The sequence below is a fragment of the Sus scrofa genome, chromosome 3 (genome assembly GCF_054392235.1).
Source record: "Sus scrofa isolate SSC_HxYL_T2T_F1_AM1 chromosome 3, Sscrofa_HxYL_maternal_Yorkshire_Landrace_v2.0, whole genome shotgun sequence".
NCBI lineage: Eukaryota > Metazoa > Chordata > Mammalia > Artiodactyla > Suidae > Sus > Sus scrofa.
Genome location: NC_139385.1, coordinates 16,709,634 through 16,727,329, shown reverse-complemented (window position 1 = coordinate 16,727,329; position 17,696 = coordinate 16,709,634). Strand labels below are relative to the sequence as shown.

Here is a 17,696-nt window from a genome sequence, read left to right as displayed (position 1 = left end):
ACACCTACCTTTCCCTGGGCATGCCATGCCCTCCCTCTGTCATCTCTGTCTGCTATCACTCTCCTGAGCCCTCTTCGCCTGCCAAGTATCTATGTATCACTGAAAAATTCACCTCCAAGAACCTTCCCTGATGCTCAGTAAATACCTTTGTGCTTACAGCACTTCAGTCATCCCTTAAATATAACATCCTATACTTTACTGTGGTTTACCTGTTTACAAGTTTATCTCCCTAACTAGGCTATGTGCTTCTTGAGGATTAGCATCTCCAGAACTAATCATGCATCTCCTACTCTGTAACTGAACCTTTTATTTATTTATTGCTTTTTTTTTTTTTTTTTTTTTTTTTGTCTTTTTAGGGCTGCACTTGTGGCATATGGAGGTTCCCAGGCTAGGGGTCTAACTGGAGCTGTAGCCACCAGCCTACACCACAGCCATAGCAACACCAGATCCAAGCCACCTCTGCGACCTATACCACAGCTCACGGAAACGCCAGATCCTTAATCCACTGAGCGAGGCCCAGGATCGAACCTGCGTCATGATTCCTAGTCAGAGAGTTTCCACTGCGCCACGACGGGAACTCTTATTTACTCTTTTTAGGGCTGCACCTGCAGCACAAGGAAGTTCTCAGGCTAGGTGGGGGTTGAAATAGAGTTGCAGTCACCAGCCTATACCACACCCACAGCAACGCCAGATCCAAGCTGTCTGCAACCTATAGCTGGATCCTTAACCTGCTGAGGGAGGCCAGGGATCAAACTTCTCATGGATCCCAGTCCCATTTGTTACTGCTGAGCCACAACAGAACTCCCTGTAATCAAATTTTATAGAGATGCTTTTTTGATTCTCAAATATACAAAGCCACTTAAAAACATTCTATACCAGGATAGTCACTGCAGCCTTAGTAGAAGATTGGAAACAACCTGAGTTCCCATCGTGGCTCAGTGGTTAACAAATCTGACTAGGAACCATGAGGTTGCAGGTTCGATCCCTGCCCTTGCTCAGTGGGTTAAGGATCTGGCATTGCCGTGAGCTGTGGTGTTGCACGGGAGCAGCCCAAGAAATGGCAAAAGAACCAAAAAAAAAAAAAAAAAAAACCATGCAACTGTTAGTGAGGAAGCCCTATTTGTATAGATATGTTACAATCTTCAAGACACTTTAGGTGTAACACACCCAACAGTATTATTTTAAAATTATTATTATTTGCTTTTTAGGGCCACACCAGCAGCACCTGGAGGTTCCCAGGCTAGGGGCTGAATCGGAGCTGCAGCTGCTGGCCTACGCCACAGCCACAGCAACCCAGGATCTGAGCTGCATCTGCAACCTACACCACAGCTCACAGCAAGGCCAGATCCTTAACCCACTGAGCAACCCACTCAGGGATCGAACCTGCGTTCCTCATGGATTCTACTCAGATTGGTTAACTGCTGAGCCACGATGGGAACTCCTCCCAATAGTATTATAAATTGCCATTTTGTGTGGGGAAAATTTTTGTATTTAAGTACATATTTATTTTTTTCGTTTTCAGCTGCACCCAGGGTATGTGGAAATTCCTGGGCCGGGGATCAAGCCCACTGCAGTGACAACGCAGGATCCTGAACCTACTACGCCAAATGAGAACTCCTCTATATATTTACTTATAAATCCAGAAAGCATCTGGGGAATGCTGAGTATCTAATGATATCATGTAGCTAAAAGTGCAAGTCAGGAAGAAGTTGAACTTCAGTTGGAAGACTTTTCACTATATACTTTTTGACATCATCTGAATTCTGATCAATTTTAGTTATCATCTATAAAAACATCATACAAAACATTAGAGAGTACCTGGGGGGGTGAGGGACTGGATACTAAAAAACAACCATGGCCATCTTTCGGAATAAAGGAGTCCTCTCAAATGCTGAACACCACTGCCCAACCATGTTTAAGTTCTGGAACTTGCCTTGAAGATCTGAGGCCTCAGCAATGTGTCCTGAGCCCGAAGGGTGGACTGACTCTTGCTTCTCCTCAACTGCTATCGCACCAATCCTGTAGCTTTCTCAAGAAATCTAGCACTTTCCATCATACATTCTATCTCCTCACCTTTCCTAAGCCTAAAACAGCTAGGACGCCAGGCGAGGATGCTTATCGGATTAACTCTGCCCCACAGCACCTACAACACCATCAAGCACACACTACGTAGTCAAGGAAACTCTTGACAACCTGGGTAAAAGAAGCAACAAGAGAAAAGGCCAAAAGGTGCGAGTAGGAAAGGGAGGAGGCCCACCCTAACCCTGAGGCCGAACACCTCTGGACAAGAGCAGCCGCCTCTTCAGTCACGCCCCGACGCGCGCGGCCCACAAGCCCGCCCCGCCTACGTCCTCGGGCTTGGGGTCCGCAAAGGCGAGCCCTGGCCAGCGGCGACACGGGAGCCCCGCACGTCCCAGTTGCCTGGGAACACGCTCCTCCCGAGCGTAATGGCGCCGCGGCCGACGCGAGGGGCGGGCTACGTTCAGCTGCGACCCAATGAGCGGCGCCGGCAGACTCATGGTCCAATGGCAGCGGCGCGCGGGCACGCTGGGGGCGGGCTCGACGGGCCCGACTTTTCCAGAAGACCCGGATAGCGCCTCCCGGCCACGCCGAGCCGGCTGTGAGCTGTTAGCACGCCGGGTATCCTTATCCTCCTCTGCTGGATCAGCTATGGCGGCAGTGAAGACCCTGAACCCCAAGGCCGAGGTGGCCCGAGCCCAGGCGGCCCTCGCGGTCAACATCAGCGCGGCCCGGGGGCTGCAAGACGTGTTGAGGACCAACCTGGGGCCTAAGGGCACCATGAAGATGTAAGGCGGGGCTGGTGGGGAGGCGCGCGCCTCGCGGGCCTACAAGGGGGACCGCGGCCTGGAGCCCGCCGCTTCCGGGCTTCTGCACTGGCCACCGCGGCCCATTTCCCTCCCCCTTTGCCACGGGTCGATCCCATTTTCTGCCCTGGCCATTTTATTTTGCGGTTCAAGTGATCTCCGCGGAGAACAAAGCTGCCCGCGTGCGCGGCGCTCCTCCGCTCTCTGGGACTTAAAGCGACCCTGAGGACTGTTTCCGGCCGGGAGGGTGGGCGCTTGCACCGTTCCTGTTAGCGGGAGCGGAGCATCAACCCTTGAGGGGCTGGGTAGAGCCCCATTTTTGTGCGACTTTTCATTTGGTCTCCGTTGAGAAAGTCACGCTGTGATTCATTTCTGCCCATTTGAACAGGCTTGTTTCTGGTGCTGGAGACATCAAGCTTACTAAAGATGGCAATGTGCTGCTTCATGAAATGGTGAGAGGCTGTTATGCAAAGTTCAGAACGTCTGGGCTTTCCGTAGTACATTTGATTTATAGGAAGATTTTTAATGTTCGTTTTCAAGGTAGAAGAATTCATCGCTCTCAACAGGTAGTTTTCCAGACAATGGAAGGAGTAGAAAAAATAATCAGTACTGTTATGGACCGTACAGTACAGAGAGGAGCCCTGGAGTCTAATAAACTTACTTTTGAATCCCTACCTTTGCCATTTAAGGCCTTAGTTAAAGGGTTTTCATTATTAAAATTAATTCTAATAAAATCTAAAAAACTAGTGGCAATTGACTTAATTAGGTAGGCAAAATGCGACAGGATGGTTATACTTTTCCTATTTAAAACAGCATTCTGGGAGTTCCCGTCGTGGGGCAGTGGTTAACAAATCCGACTAGGAACCATGAGGTTGCGGGTTCGATCCCTGGCCTTGCTCAGTGGGTTAAGGATCTGGAGTTGCTGTGAGCTGTGGTGTGGGTCACAGACACTGGCTGGGATCCCGTGTTGCTGTGGCTGTGGTGTAGGCCGGTGGCTACAGCTTCAGTTAGACCCCTAGCCTGGGAACCTCCATATGCTGTGGGAGTGGGCCTAGAAAAGACAAAAAACAAAACAAAACAAAAAACCCAGCATTCTGGGGGTTGCTCCTGTGCGGTGGATTCATTCCTGGCCCTGAACTTGCACATGCCCTGGTGGAGGCCAAAAATAAATAAATAAAAATAAAACAGCGGTTCTTCTTTTTACACCATCTTTCCATTTTTAAAGTTTCAGTGGATAACAATATGAGATTATTGGGAGGAACAGTCATTTTACTCATCCCTAAGTTCCCAAAACATAGCAGTTCAAATCCTAGAAGAGGAAAGGACTTGCCTTTGTTTTGAATTTAGAATAAAATTTAGAGTTTTCATACTAGTGCATCATAGATCTTCAACAGCTAAGTATTTGTAAATATTTTCAGTAAAGACTAGCTAACCTGGAAGATGTTTTTGTTGGTGGGCTAACTGGTAACCTGTGCTACCAGAATAGGAGGCATGGTTTAAACTTGATGATGTCAGAAAAGCCATATCTGCATGTCTTTTTAGTTTAATTTTTTTTATTTCTTTTAGGGCTGCACCTGTGGCATATGGAGATTCCCAGGCTAGGGGTCAAATTGGAGCTGTAGCTGCTGGCCTGCACCACAGCCACGGCAATACCAGGTCCTTAACCCACTGAGGCCAGGGGTTGAACCTGCGTCCTTATGGATGCTAGTTAGATTTGTATTTGCTGATTCAGGATAGGATCTCCTCTACACGTCTTTTTAATTTTACCTAATTTAATGAGGTAGTCTGCAAAATGATTGGCTTAGATTCTTAAAACTGTCAGTGTCCCCAGAGACAAAAGGCTGGAGAACTATTCCGGATTAAAGGAGAATAAGGAGACAAGCAGTGCAGGAGCCGTTATCCTTTGTAATTTGGATCCTTTGTAATTAAGAATGTGTGAGTGACAACCACAATGAATATCCTGTTTTTTCAAAACTTTTACACACAGTGACTTAGGATCCACTGATGAACATTAAACCAAAAAGGTTAATTTATTTTTTCATTTTAATTATTAGCTCAGTGACAAGTAATGCTGAGCTGCTGGTCTTCCATTTAAAAGCACTTGGGGAGTTCCCATCATGGCTCAGTACAAAAGAATCTGACTAGTATCCATGAGGATCCAGGGTCGATCCATGGCCTCGTTCATTGGGTTGGGGATTGGGGGTCCGGCATTGCCATAAGCTGCAATGTAGGTTGCAGGTGCAGCTTGGATCACCTGTTGCTGTGGCTGTGGTGTAGGCCAGTGGCCACAGCTCTGATTCAACCCCTAGCCTGGGGACCTCCGTATGCTACAGGTGTGGCCCTAAAAAGACCCCCCCCCAAAAAAAGGCACTTAGTTGGGGAGTTCCCGTTGTGGCAGCAGCAGGAAGGAATCTGACTAGTATCCATGAAGATGTGGATTCAATTCCTGGCCGTGCTCAGTGGGTCCAGGGTCTGGTGTTGTGAGCTGTGGTGTAGATTACAGACCTGGCTCAGATCCTACATTGCTATAGCTGTGGTGTAGGCTGGTAGAAGTAGCTCCAGTTGGACCCCTAGCCTGGGAACTTGCAAATGCCATGGGTTTGGCCCTAAAAAGCAGAAAAATAAATAAATAAAAATAGGGGTTCCCCTTTCGGCTCAGTGGTAATGAACCCAACCTAGTATCCATGAAGACGTGGGTTCTCTCTCTGGCCTTGCTCAGTGAGTTAAAGAATCCAGCATGGCTGTGAGCTGTGGTGTAGGTGGAAGACGTGGCTCAGATCCCAAGTTGCTGTGACTGATATAGGCTGGTGGCTTCAGCTCAGAATCAGCCCCTAGCCTGGGAACTTCCATATGCCACAGGTGGAGCCCTGAAAAGACAGATAGTACTTGGTTGGGAGTTCCCTGGTGGACCAGCCATTAGGATTTGGCCCTATCACTGCTACCGGTTTGATCCCTTGGTCTAGGAACTGAGATCCCACATCAAGCCACTGTACAGCACAGGCTAAATAAATGGCACTTGGTTTATTCTCACAATAATCCTAAATTTGTCATAAAGAGGCATGCATGGATTTGAAATTGTTGCTCTGGTTAGCTCTGTCACCTCGAGTAAACCTTAGCTGAGCTTCACATTTCCTCATCAGTAAAGTGGAGATAATCTGTGAAGTAAACAGATTTACACCTGAGAATATTTTTGTCGTCATAAATTAATATGCAGAATAGCTAATGGGGAGGAGTTTTTAATTCGAATAATGTGTAGCTGCCCACTTGGGCTTTTATGCGAATAGATTAGCGCTTCATACATTTTGAGGTGTATTTTAAGTTAATTCTTTTTCTTTCTACTTTTCAGCAAATTCAGCACCCAACAGCTTCCTTAATAGCCAAAGTAGCAACAGCCCAGGACGACATAACTGGTGATGGTACCACTTCCAATGTCCTGATCATTGGAGAGCTCCTGAAGCAGGCGGACCTCTACATTTCTGAAGTATACACGCTTCTCATGTTTCTGTGCTGTTTTATTGTGTATAGGTGATCACCTGTGGCTGTGGTGTAGGCCGGTGTATAGCTTTACTTAATACAAATTTATGTGTTAATAGCTGGGGCCATGTAGTAGACTGTGAAGAGCAAGAGGCTTACGTCTGCGAACTGGAGTCTGTATCCTAGTCTTAACGCAAATTAACTCTGATCCTGGACAAGTTAAAAACACTTGTGGTTTTGGTTTTTTAATCAAGTTGCATTAAGGAGTTCCCATTGGGTTAAGAATCCCTCATTGCTGCAGCTATGGCTTAGGTTGCAGCTCCTGCTCAATACAGTAAGTCCCTGGCCTGGAAACTTCCATATGCCTTGGGGGCAACTTTGTCTCTTTATTTTGTGTTAATAAATGATATGGATTAATTTCAGATTACCGATAGAAAAGGGAATGGTCCTCTTGACTGAAGATTGTTGACAGAGTTTTGCATTTTGGGCATTATCCCTTGTGGCTTGCACAGTGAACACCCAAGTGTGCTTTATATAGTTCCCTTGGCTTTGACTCTGTGCTAGAGCAATGTCTGTTCTTTTCCTCTGCATTGAAAGGTTCATTATCCTTTTAAATGTATTCAGAAAGTCAGCACATTGTATTAATTGTGTCTGAGGGTATGAATGAGGAGTTCCGTGGTAGCTCGGCCAGGTTAAGAATCTGTTATTGGGGAGTTCCCGTCGTGGCACAGTGGTTAACAAATCTGACTAGGAACCATAAGGTTGTGGGTTGGATCCCTGGCCTTGCTCAGTGGGTTGGGGATCTGGCGTTGACTAGGAACCATAAGGTTGTGGGTTGGATCTCTGGCCTTGCTCAGTGGGTTGGGGATCTGGCGTTGCCGTGAGCTGTGGTGTAGGTTGCAGATGCGGCTCGGGTCCCACGTTGCTGTGGCTGTGGTGTAGGCCGGTGGCTACAGCTCCGATTGGACCCCTAGCCTGGGAACCTCCACATGCTGCAGGAGCGGCCCTAGAAAAAGCAAAAAGACCAAAAAAAAAAAAAAAAAAGAGAGAGACTGTTATTGTTACGGCTGTGGTGCAGGTTCAATTCCTGGTCCAGGAACTTGCACATGCCCCGGGTAGGGCTAAAAAAAACCAAGAAGGTTATGAATGAGCCAGAATATCCCTTCATAGATTTGTTCTATTATGATCTGTCGTTACAGCTAACAGAAGATCTCTACTGTCAGGGGGATCTTCATTGTTTGTAATTGGGTGTTTATTATAGGGTCTTCATCCCAGAATAATAACAGAAGGATTTGAAGCTGCAAAGGAAAAGGCACTTCAGTTTTTGGAACAAGTTAAAGTAAGCAAAGAGATGGACAGGGAAACGCTTATAGACGTGGCCAGAACATCTCTACGTACTAAAGTTCATGCTGAACTTGCTGATGTCTTAACAGAGGTATGTGTTAGATGTGGTGTGTGTCTGGTACAGTACACCTATACTGAAGACCCCTGGCAACTGGAACCATCCGTGTTCTTACAAATTCCAATTAAAGAGTGCTATCTAAAGTCGTCACATACTGTGTGAAATAAGTAGGTTCGTTTTTGTGGCAGTGATAACCTGATCTCTGTCCCTAAAAGTAAAGTGAGGGAGTCCCTGTCGTGGTGCAGTGGAAACTAATCTGACTAGGAACCATGACGTTTTGGGTTCGATCCCTGGCCTCGCTCATTGGGTTACGGATCCGGTGTTGTGAGCTATAGCGTAGGTCACAGATGCGGCTTGGATCTGGCATTGCTGTGCCTGTGGCATAGGCTGGCAACTGTATGTAGCTCTGATTAGACCCCAGCCTGGGAATGTCCATACACTGTGAGTTCGACCCTAAAAAGACAAAAGGAAAAAAAAAAGTTTAGGAGTTCCCGTCGTGGCGCAGTGGTTAATGAATCTGACTAGGAACCATGAGGTTGCGGGTTCGATCCCTGCCCTTGCTCAGTGGGTTAACAATCCGGAGTTGCCGTGAGCTGTGGTGTAGGTTGCAGACGCGGCTCGGATCCCGCATTGCTGTGGCTCTGGCGTAGGCCGGTGGCTACAGCTCCAATTCAACCCCTAGCCTGGGAACCTCCATATGCTGCGGGAGCGGCCCCAAGAAATAGCAGAGAGACCAAAAAAAAAAAAAAAAACGCTTCCTGTTACCAGTATTTTTTTAAATGTTACTGAAGTATAGTTTATTTACTATTATCAGGGTATCTAATAGTAGAGATGTCAGTGATTCTTTGGATAATTACAAATTGAGATTTCAGAAAGGTAAATGACTTCAGGCCTTTACAAATGATGCATTCTGTTAGCACACAGAAAAAGACTTCTATGAATTAATGATTATACTCCTATTGTAGGCTGTAGTGGACTCTGTTTTGGCCATTAAAAAACAAGATGAACCTATTGACCTCTTCATGGTTGAGATCATGGAGATGAAACATAAATCTGAAACCGATACAAGGTAGGTGGTGGAATGCTAGGAAATGCTTGAGTGTGTTTACAGACTTGAAGGAGCTTATACAATACGTGTTTTTGCCTGTTTGTGTTTGTTTTCTTGCCTAGTTTGTTTGTTTGTTTGTTTGATTTTTTTGCCTTTTTAGGGCCTCACCGGTGGCACATGGAGGTTCTCAGGCTAGGGGTCACATTAGAGCTATAGCTGCCAGCCTACACCACAGCTACAGCAACACCAGATCCGAGCATCGCCTGCAACTTACTGGACAGCTCATGGCAATGCTGGATCCTTAACCCAGTGAGCAATGCCAGGGATAGAACCTGTGTCCTCATGGATGCTAGTCAGATTGGTTTCTGCTGAATCAAGATGGGACCTCCAAAGATGAATATTTAACTTAGTATTTCTTCTTGAAATGAAGTTCATGGTGTGGTGTATTTATAGTCAGAATGATTCTGGGGAAAGTCAGCTGCATCAGCCATTTGGCATTTGTTGAACGTTTGTGCAAAGCATATGAGAGACTTGGAATTTTTAAATTTATTTTAAAGGCCTACTTTGAAGACTTTTTTTTTTTTTTTGGTCTTTTTGTCTTTTCTAGGGCCTCACCTGTGGCGTATGGAGGTTCCCAGGCTAGGGATCCCATCAGAGCTATAGCTGTCGGCCTACGCCAGAGCCACAGCAATGCCAGATCTGAGCTGCATCTTCAACCTACACCACAGCTCACAGCAGTGCCGGATCCTTAACCCACTGAGTGAGGCCAGGGATCAAACCTGCAACCTCGTGGTTCCTAGTCAGATTCATTAATCACTGAGCCATGATGGGAACCCCGAAGACTTTAAGGGAGGTGATCACAGTTTAGGAGCCTACCAATTACGACAATTTCTCTTTAGAATTTTCTGTCCAAGACAGGGTTTTTACTTTCATTTGAATGGGTTATTTTTGTTGTGTCTTCTGGAATATTGCTTTTCACAGTGAACCTCCCTGGGTATTACCCAAAAGTCCTATTCAGAGAGCTTAAGAGATAAAGCTTATTGTGTAAAAATTTTCCAATACAGTCTCAGTTCACTGTTTTAATTTTGCTAATGTATGTTTCCCCCATCTGGAAATTAGTAAGAATATAATTTGTATGTGTTTGAACAGCTTGATCAGGGGTCTTGTTTTGGACCATGGGGCACGGCATCCGGACATGAAAAAGAGAGTAGAAGATGCATACATCCTCACGTGCAATGTGTCATTGGAATATGAAAAAACGTGAGTTTATAGCTCCTTAAAGATGAAAGGAGGGTGGAGGAGCTTGGTATATGGGGCAAGTCACTTTTTTTGGGAGACTCGGTTTCCCCACTGTAGGACAGTAATGCCTCAGTCAAAAAAGTATGGGAAATAGCCTCTGAAAACATACGGGGGGGGGGGGGGGGGCGTGTGGAGCTCAGTGACTATTTGCTAAAGCTCAGGACTGACTCAGTTTCTAAGGCTGCTGGCTTATTGTCTACTCAAAAAATAAATACTTTCCTCTGATTTTTGTAATTTCTTTTTTTAGAGAAGTGAATTCTGGCTTTTTTTATAAGAGTGCAGAAGAGAGAGAGAAACTAGTAAGAGCTGAAAGAAAATTCATTGAAGATAGAGTTAAGAAAATAGTAGAGTTGAAGAAGAAAGTCTGTGGTGATTCAGATAAAGGATTTGTTGTTATTAATCAAAAGGTGAGAAATTTTGCTTTATAAATTAGTCTGCTTTTATTTTAAGGTGAATTATATTGAAGCTTACTTTTATTCTTATAGGGAATTGACCCCTTTTCCTTAGATGCTCTTGCAAAAGAAGGCATAGTAGCTCTACGCAGAGCTAAGAGGAGAAACATGGAAAGGTACGGACAGCAGGTTATCTGTGACCTGAATTTCACTTATTTTGCAAGTTAACTTGGATTATTGCTTTCCCCCCTTCATATTTTTGTGGGGTTTTTTGTTTGGTTTGGTTTGGTTTTTGTTTTGACACTCCTGTAGCATGTGGAAGTTCCCAGATGAGGGATCAAACCTGAGCCACTCCAGTGACGACACAGGATCCTTAGCCCACTGTGCAACAGGAGAACTCCTGTTCTTGTGGTTTTCTGATTTTTTTTTTATTGTAATGAAATGTACGTAATATAAAATATGTCATTTTACCTGTGGGGTTTTTTGTGTTGTTGTTGTTTTTTGCTTTTTAGGGCCACACCTGTGGCATATAGAAGTTCCCAGGCCTAGGGGTCGAATCGGAGCTACAGCTGCCGGCCTACACCACAGCCACAGCCATGCCAGATCTGAGCCGCGTCTTCGACTTACACCACAGTTTATGGCAATGCCAGATCCTTAACCCGCTGATCAGGGCCAGGGTTCAAACCCGCAACTTCATGATCCCTACTCAGATTCGTTTCCGCTGTGTCATGACAGGAACTCCTTACCTGTGTTTTAAAATGTGCAATTCTTTGTCATTAAATTACATTCAGGAGTTACCTGGTGTTGCAGCAGGTTAAGAATCCAGCGTTGGTGTTCCTGTTGTGGCTTAGCAGTAGTCAACCCAACTAGTATCCATGAGGATGCACATTCGATCTCAGGCCCTGCTCAGTGGGTTAAGGATCTGGTGTTGCTGTGAGCTGTGATGTAGGTTACAGATGGAGCTTGGATCCAGTGTGGCTGTGGCACAGGCTGGCAGGTGGAGCTGCAGCTCTGATTCAACCCCCAGCCTGGGAACTTCCATATGCCTGAGCCACAGTTGTGGCCCTGAAAAGCAGAAGTACATTCACAGTGTTGTACAACCATTGTTCATTTCAAGAACTTTTTCCATTGTAAGCTGAAAGTCTGTACTCAATAACTGCATACCCTCTGTAGTAAATACTATTCCATTTTCTGTCTCTCTAAATTTGGTACATGGTGTAAGGGAATCATGAAGTATTTATCCTTTTGCCTGGCTTATTTCACCTGGCATAATCTTTTCAAAATTTATGTTGTAGCCTGTATCGGGATCTCATTATTTTGTTTATTCATTTATCTGTCAGTGGACATTTATTTTGTCCTTCTACCTTTTGGCTGTTGTGAGTAGTGCTGCTATGAGTGTTTATATATACTTGTGGTTTTTTTGTTTCATTTTTTGTTTGTTTTGTTTTTTAGGGCTGCACCCTCAGCATGTGGAAGTTCCCAGGCTAGGGGTCGAATCAGAGCTACAGCTTCCAGCCTGCGCCACAGCTCACAGCAACACCAGATCCCCGACCCACTAAGCAAGGCCTGGGATTGAACCCACATCCTCTTGGATACTAGTCAGATATGTTTCTGCTGAGCCATGATGGGAACTCTTCTACTCATTTTTAAATCATGACCTGTACTGTACGTAATTTCACATGTCCAGAGACAGCATCAAGGATTTTTGGAGAAGTACTTTCTCCCAAAGAGCTTACCATGGTGGATAGCTCTTGTGAACCTTTGAATTCAAAGCAGTATTTGCTCCTCTGAATTGACTTGGGTAACATGGTTAAATGGAGAGTTAGGAGAAAAGACCAGTTTTTAACTGGTTCCTGGTGAATGGAAAAGCATAAGCTAAAATATATTTTAAAATATGCTTATAGGACTTCCTATTGTGGCTCAGAGGTTTAAGAAAACCTGACTAGTGTCCATGAGGGTGTGGGTTAGATCCTTGGCCTTGCTCAGTGGCTTAAGGATCCTGTGTTGCCGCAAGCTGCAGCATGGGTCGAAAATGCGGATTGGATCCTGTGTTGCTGTGGCTGTGGTGTAGGCCTGGGAACTTCTGTATGCCACAGGTGGCCCTAAAAAAAAAAAAAAAAATACGCTTTTAGTATATAATTTCGAAGAAGATTGCTTTTTAAAAGTTATTAATCTTTTTAAGTGTAACTAACAATGTCACCTCTGCATCTCCCTTAAACACTTGAATATTCCAGGCTGACTCTTGCTTGTGGTGGGGTAGCCCTAAATTCTCTTGATGACCTAAATCCTGATTGTTTGGGACATGCAGGACTTGTCTATGAATATACATTGGTAAGTGTATTTTCTTTTCAAGGGTAATACTACTTTTCTGTTCATGAATTCTTCAGTACTTAAAAATTCATTCAGGGTTTCCTTTGTGGCTCAGAGGTTAATGAACCAGACTAAGACCCATGAGGACGTGGGTTCCATCCCTGGCCTCAATCAGTGGGTTAAGGATCCGGTGTTGCCGTGAGCTGTGGTGTAGGTCACAGACGGGGCTCAGATCCTGTGTGGCTGTGGCTGTGGCGTAGGTTGGCAGCTGTAGCTCCAATTCCACCCCTAGTCTGGGAATCTCCATATGCTGCAGGTGCAGCCCTAAAATAGCACCCAAAAAAAAAAAAAAAAAAATCAAACTCAAGATGAGATTTTGCTTTGTTGACATACATTTTGATGGTTTATATATAGTAGTAATAAGCCACTGATGGGGAAAATGACTTAAGGGGAATCGTTTAATGTGATCAGTGGTATTGGCTAATAATACACTACTTATTCCTCCCTAAGCCCCTCCCTTCTGGTCATTCTTTGTACAACCATATCCTCTTTTTGAAGATACTCTCTCTTCACACAGGGCGAAGAGAAGTTCACCTTTATTGAGAAATGTAACAATCCTCGCTCTGTCACGTTATTGATCAAAGGACCAAATAAGCACACACTCACTCAAATCAAAGATGCAATAAGAGATGGTTTGAGAGCTGTTAAAAATGCTATTGATGATGGTAAGATCCTCAGTGTACTTAAATTGTATTCTTTTTGCTAGTTTAAAAGGCATGGCTGAATACTGTGTTCTTTTTATCAGTAATTTACACAGCCAGACACCATGCAAAAGTAAGATTTTCCCTTTAAAATGGCTATGATGGTATGCTGAGTTTTTTTTCACAGCGTGCCATTATTAAAAGGGGATACAATTAAATGAACTACTAAGAGTTTGCAGGAGCTTGCCTGTGCTATTTAAATCATCCTATTTGATATGTTTGCTCGTATTGCTTTCAAAAGCAATATTAAAATTGCTGTGGTTATACAGAATTCTCAAGAAATTAATGGTGTTTCTCTGTGTTTAACTTACATATTGTCTTGTAATTGATTCTGCAGTTTTCTTTGTAACTTAGCATTTCTCTCTTCCTCCCCTCAACAGGCTGTGTAGTTCCTGGTGCTGGTGCGGTGGAAGTGGCAATGGCAGAAGCCCTGATCAAATACAAGCCCAGTGTAAAGGGCAGGGCCCAACTTGGAGTTCAAGCATTTGCTGATGCGTTGCTCATTATTCCCAAGGTGTGAATGCTTTAACAGTTTTCTATACTACACTAAAATGATTCAGCTGATGAAAGCTTCTTGATAATGAGGGATTTTTCATAATATGGATTATCTAAATGTATTAGTTTCTCTGGAGGAGGAGGTGTGAATATCTGAAATTTCAGATGGCAGGAGATAACTTTTTTTTTCCTCTTTTCCTTTTTTAGGGCCACTCCTGCGGCATATGGAGGTTCCCGGGCTAGGGGTCAAATCGGAGCTGTAGCCACCAGCCTACGCCAGAGCCACAGCAATGCAGGATCCGAGCCGCATCTGCAACCCACACCACAGCTCATAGCAACACCGGATCTTTAACGCACTGAGCAAGGCCAGGGATTGAACCCACAACCTCATGGTTCTTAGTCGGATTCGTTAACCACTGCGCCACAACGGGAACTCCAAGAGAGAACTATTTTAAGAGGGCTTGTGGGTAGGGGTTATACTTCAGTACAAGCTTTTTGCTTTGAACTAGGATTAATGTTGTGATCTTTTCTACTGTGTGCTCACTTGGGGGTATAGTTTATGAGCAGTGTGTTGCTGGGCTTTGGGGTCGATTAGTGAATTAGTAATGTAAATCTCGTCATTCTCTGAAGTGAATATAAATACTGGTTTGTCTTCATTTGTTAAGGTGATGGGTTTGGGGTTGGTTTTTTAGGGCTGCATCCACGGCATATGGAAGTTCCCAGGCTAGTGGTCATATTGGAGCTGTACCCGCCAGCCTACACCACAGCCACAGCAACGCGGGCTCTGAACCTCGTCTTCAACCTCCACCACAGCTCACGGCAACGCCAGAGCCTTAATTCACTGAGTGGGCCAGGGAACGAAGCTGTGTGCGTCCTCATTGATGCTAGGTTCTAATGGTTTGTTACCACTGAGCCACAACAGGAACTCAAGGTTTTTGTTATGTCCCCCCCCCCCCCATCTATTAATTGGATTTACTGTTTGTTTATTTTAGACTTGACTATCGAGTTTTAGGTCCTGTCTTTTACATGATTAAATTTGTTTTCTTTAGGTTCTTGCTCAGAACTCTGGTTTTGACCTTCAGGAAACACTAGTTAAAGTTCAAGCAGAACATTCAGAATCAGGTCAACTTGTGGGTGTGGACTTAAACACAGGTAAGGAGAGTGCAGCTTATTTGTGGGGAAGAATTAGGTGCTATAGATGAGGTGAAGCCAGGAAGGATAAAAAATGGAGATAATAGAATCTGGAAATTGGTTTGCTGTTTGACAGCAATGCTTTCCAGGGGTTCTGGGTTCTAAAATGTGATGCAAAAATGTAATGACTAGATACAGTAATTAAGGGGATCCAGTCAAAACTTTAATAGTTTAGAAGAGTGGATTTGTTGATGTTGTGTGGTAGATCATGTTAATACTGAAGGGATTCATGTTGGGTTTGCTTTACTCAATTTTTTATCAGGGACTTTGATTAAAAGATATATTTGGGTTTCCCTGGTAGCTCAGCAGGTTAGGGATCCGGCATTGGCACTGCTGTGGCTCAGGTTAGTGCTGTAGCACAGGTTCAGTCACTGGGTCAGGAACTTGTGCATGCTGTGGGCAAGCCCACCCCCCAAAAAAAGAGGTCCATTTGATGGTCATATTCACAGATGGATGAAAAGGGCTGAGGATAGCAAAAAATGGTGCTGGAAGAGGGAACCAAATCTAATGAGATGATAAAAGCCCTGATCTTAGGCCAGTGTAATACAAATTACACAAGTACAAAGTAGAAGAGAAATAACTGAGATATGTCCGTGTAGTTGATGTAAGACCTGTTGTGAACAGCATCATTTTCATTCAGGTTTTAATGCAAAAGCTTTCTGGATTAAGGAAAGTAATAAGCCTATTTGTCCATAGTTCAAATGCTGTATATATTTAGTATGGACAAATGCCAGTGTCTCCAGAAAAACAAGTATGTTTAGCTACTTGGTAACCAAATAGAGCATTCCTGTCACTGGAATTATTCTAAGTACAGATCAGCCAGTCATCAGAGCTGCTCTGCACAGGAGTCATGGTTTGGAGTATAATACTGGGCTAATTGAGGAGGAACTTGGGGGTCTCAGTACTGGAGGAAATGAGTAAACCACTGATGAGTAAAGCTGCACAAAATAACTGTTGGTTCTTTTAGGCAGCGTTCTGATCTTAGCATGTGTTCTATAAGATTTTAAGAATACTGGGTTACTTTGCAGGTGAGCCAATGGTAGCAGCAGAAGTAGGCATATGGGATAACTACTGTGTAAAGAAACAGCTTCTTCACTCCTGGTAAGTTGGGAAAGCCAAAACTATAAAATAACCTTTAGGGAACATCGTACTCTTTAAAAAATTTGGTGTGTTCTTAGTTACTTTTTTCCATAAGAAAATGTCATCAGTCAGAGGTGTAACAACTAAGCTAGCCTTCTGTGTATGGAGGGGAAAGGGGAACCTGACTGGATATAATTTGCACAGTTTAGTTGGAGATTGAGTTGAATTAGAGTTCATGTCTCAAACCTGAGCCATTTGATTTTTTTTTTCCCTCCTTTCAGCACTGTGATTGCCACCAATATTCTCCTGGTTGATGAGATCATGAGAGCTGGAATGTCTTCTCTAAAAGGTTGAATTGAAGCTTCCTTTGTATCATCTGAATCATGAAGACTGTACAGAGAGTGATCCAAAGAATATAGCTGTGGAATTTTTGTCCCAACCTTCAAAGGATTTTCAAAGGATTTTCTTTTTCCATATGAAAAAAGGAGAGAACACTGGCACCTATTCAAATTCTGAAGTTCTGAAATTATAATTACAGTATTTTAAAAATTGCACTGCAGTGCACACACATACAGTAGGCCATACTTACCCAATGAACAGGACATTTTGCTTTAGCTTTAGTGATATAAAAATACATGTTAACTAAGCATATGTCATCTACCTTGTTATTAAATATTCCTTGAAAAGCAAATTTTAATGGTTTAATAATTTCTTCTCATGTATGTATTTTAATTTATCTCCAGTAGTTCCTTGTCATTAAGCATTCAAGTTTTTATGCTAATATAGATAAGACTTAAGTAACTTAAGGTTTTGAAAGCATTCATGCCTGTCTTGGTATAGATTCCAATGAATAAAACTATTGGATCAGTTGGACTTTTCAAGCTTTTAAAGTAGCTTTGGAGTTCCCTGGTGGTTTAGTGGGTTAAGGATCTGGTGTCGCTGCTGAAGCACAGGTTCCATCCCCGGCAGGGGAACTTCCAAATGCAGCAGGCACGTCCAAAAATAAGTAAATAGAAATAATGAAGTAGCTTTGCTAAAATGCTCCCCAAAAAGGTTAAGTCATAGTGGAAAGATGAGTGAACTAGAAGCAAGGAAAGGGTAAGTGCAAAGTGACAAAATAGAAAAAGCGGAAGTAAAAGCATGTCTGAAGCTGTGGTGAAGGATGAGGTGAGATGAATAGACATCAGGCAGACTATATTTTCATACCTTGGGACATACATTTATGCTAAAATAGCCATCCCAAGCCCTCTAGTGTCGTCTTCACCCAAATTACTGTTCCCTCCTACATGTTTCCACAAAACACTGGTACATCTCTGAAGCCCTTGAAAGTGAAGTTGTATGTTGCTAAACATTGTGTGTTGAGGATTCGCAGTGAGTGTGCAATAAATGTTAAGCTGAAACCTTTGCTGTGGTCTTGCG

The 17,696-nt window shown here is 43.9% G+C and overlaps 1 protein-coding gene and 2 non-coding genes across 4 annotated transcripts; all 3 read left to right on the top strand.

Annotated features, from left to right (window-relative positions):
* The first annotated feature begins 2,597 nt into the window (after positions 1–2,597).
* CCT6A (chaperonin containing TCP1 subunit 6A) lies at positions 2,598–17,677 on the top strand. Of its 2 annotated transcripts, XM_005662018.4 has the most exons (14): positions 2,598–2,807; positions 3,214–3,277; positions 6,172–6,306; positions 7,561–7,734; positions 8,667–8,770; positions 9,899–10,009; positions 10,296–10,455; positions 10,534–10,616; positions 12,675–12,771; positions 13,328–13,475; positions 13,892–14,025; positions 15,056–15,158; positions 16,226–16,298; positions 16,559–17,677. In XM_005662018.4, the coding sequence occupies exons 1-14, from the start codon at positions 2,671–2,673 to the stop codon at positions 16,629–16,631; spliced, it is 1,596 nt and encodes a 531-aa protein (XP_005662075.1). In that variant the 5' UTR covers positions 2,598–2,670; the 3' UTR covers positions 16,632–17,677. The 2 variants fall into 2 exon arrangements, 1 of the variants encoding a protein (XP_005662075.1); XR_014840307.1 differs by lacking the exon at positions 12,675–12,771 and having other exon boundaries at positions 10,534–10,748; positions 13,019–13,475.
* LOC146404438 (small nucleolar RNA SNORA22) lies at positions 6,804–6,938 on the top strand. Its single transcript, XR_014842648.1, has one exon. It is a non-coding gene; the product is annotated as a small nucleolar RNA SNORA22 (small nucleolar RNA).
* On the top strand, positions 13,525–13,666 carry LOC146404437 (small nucleolar RNA SNORA15). Its single transcript, XR_014842651.1, has one exon. It is a non-coding gene; the product is annotated as a small nucleolar RNA SNORA15 (small nucleolar RNA).
* Positions 17,678–17,696: the final 19 nt, after the last annotated feature.

Bases quoted from the DNA above. Each gene is read 5' to 3' on its own strand.
- CCT6A (XM_005662018.4), top strand. From the start codon at position 2,671: ATGGCGGCAGTGAAGACCCTGAACCCCAAGGCCGAGGTGGCCCGAGCC. The intron at 2,808-3,213 runs GTAAGGCGGGGC...CCATTTGAACAG, and splicing joins CCTAAGGGCACCATGAAGAT to GCTTGTTTCTGGTGCTGGAG. The intron at 7,735-8,666 runs GTATGTGTTAGA...CTCCTATTGTAG, and splicing joins TTGCTGATGTCTTAACAGAG to GCTGTAGTGGACTCTGTTTT.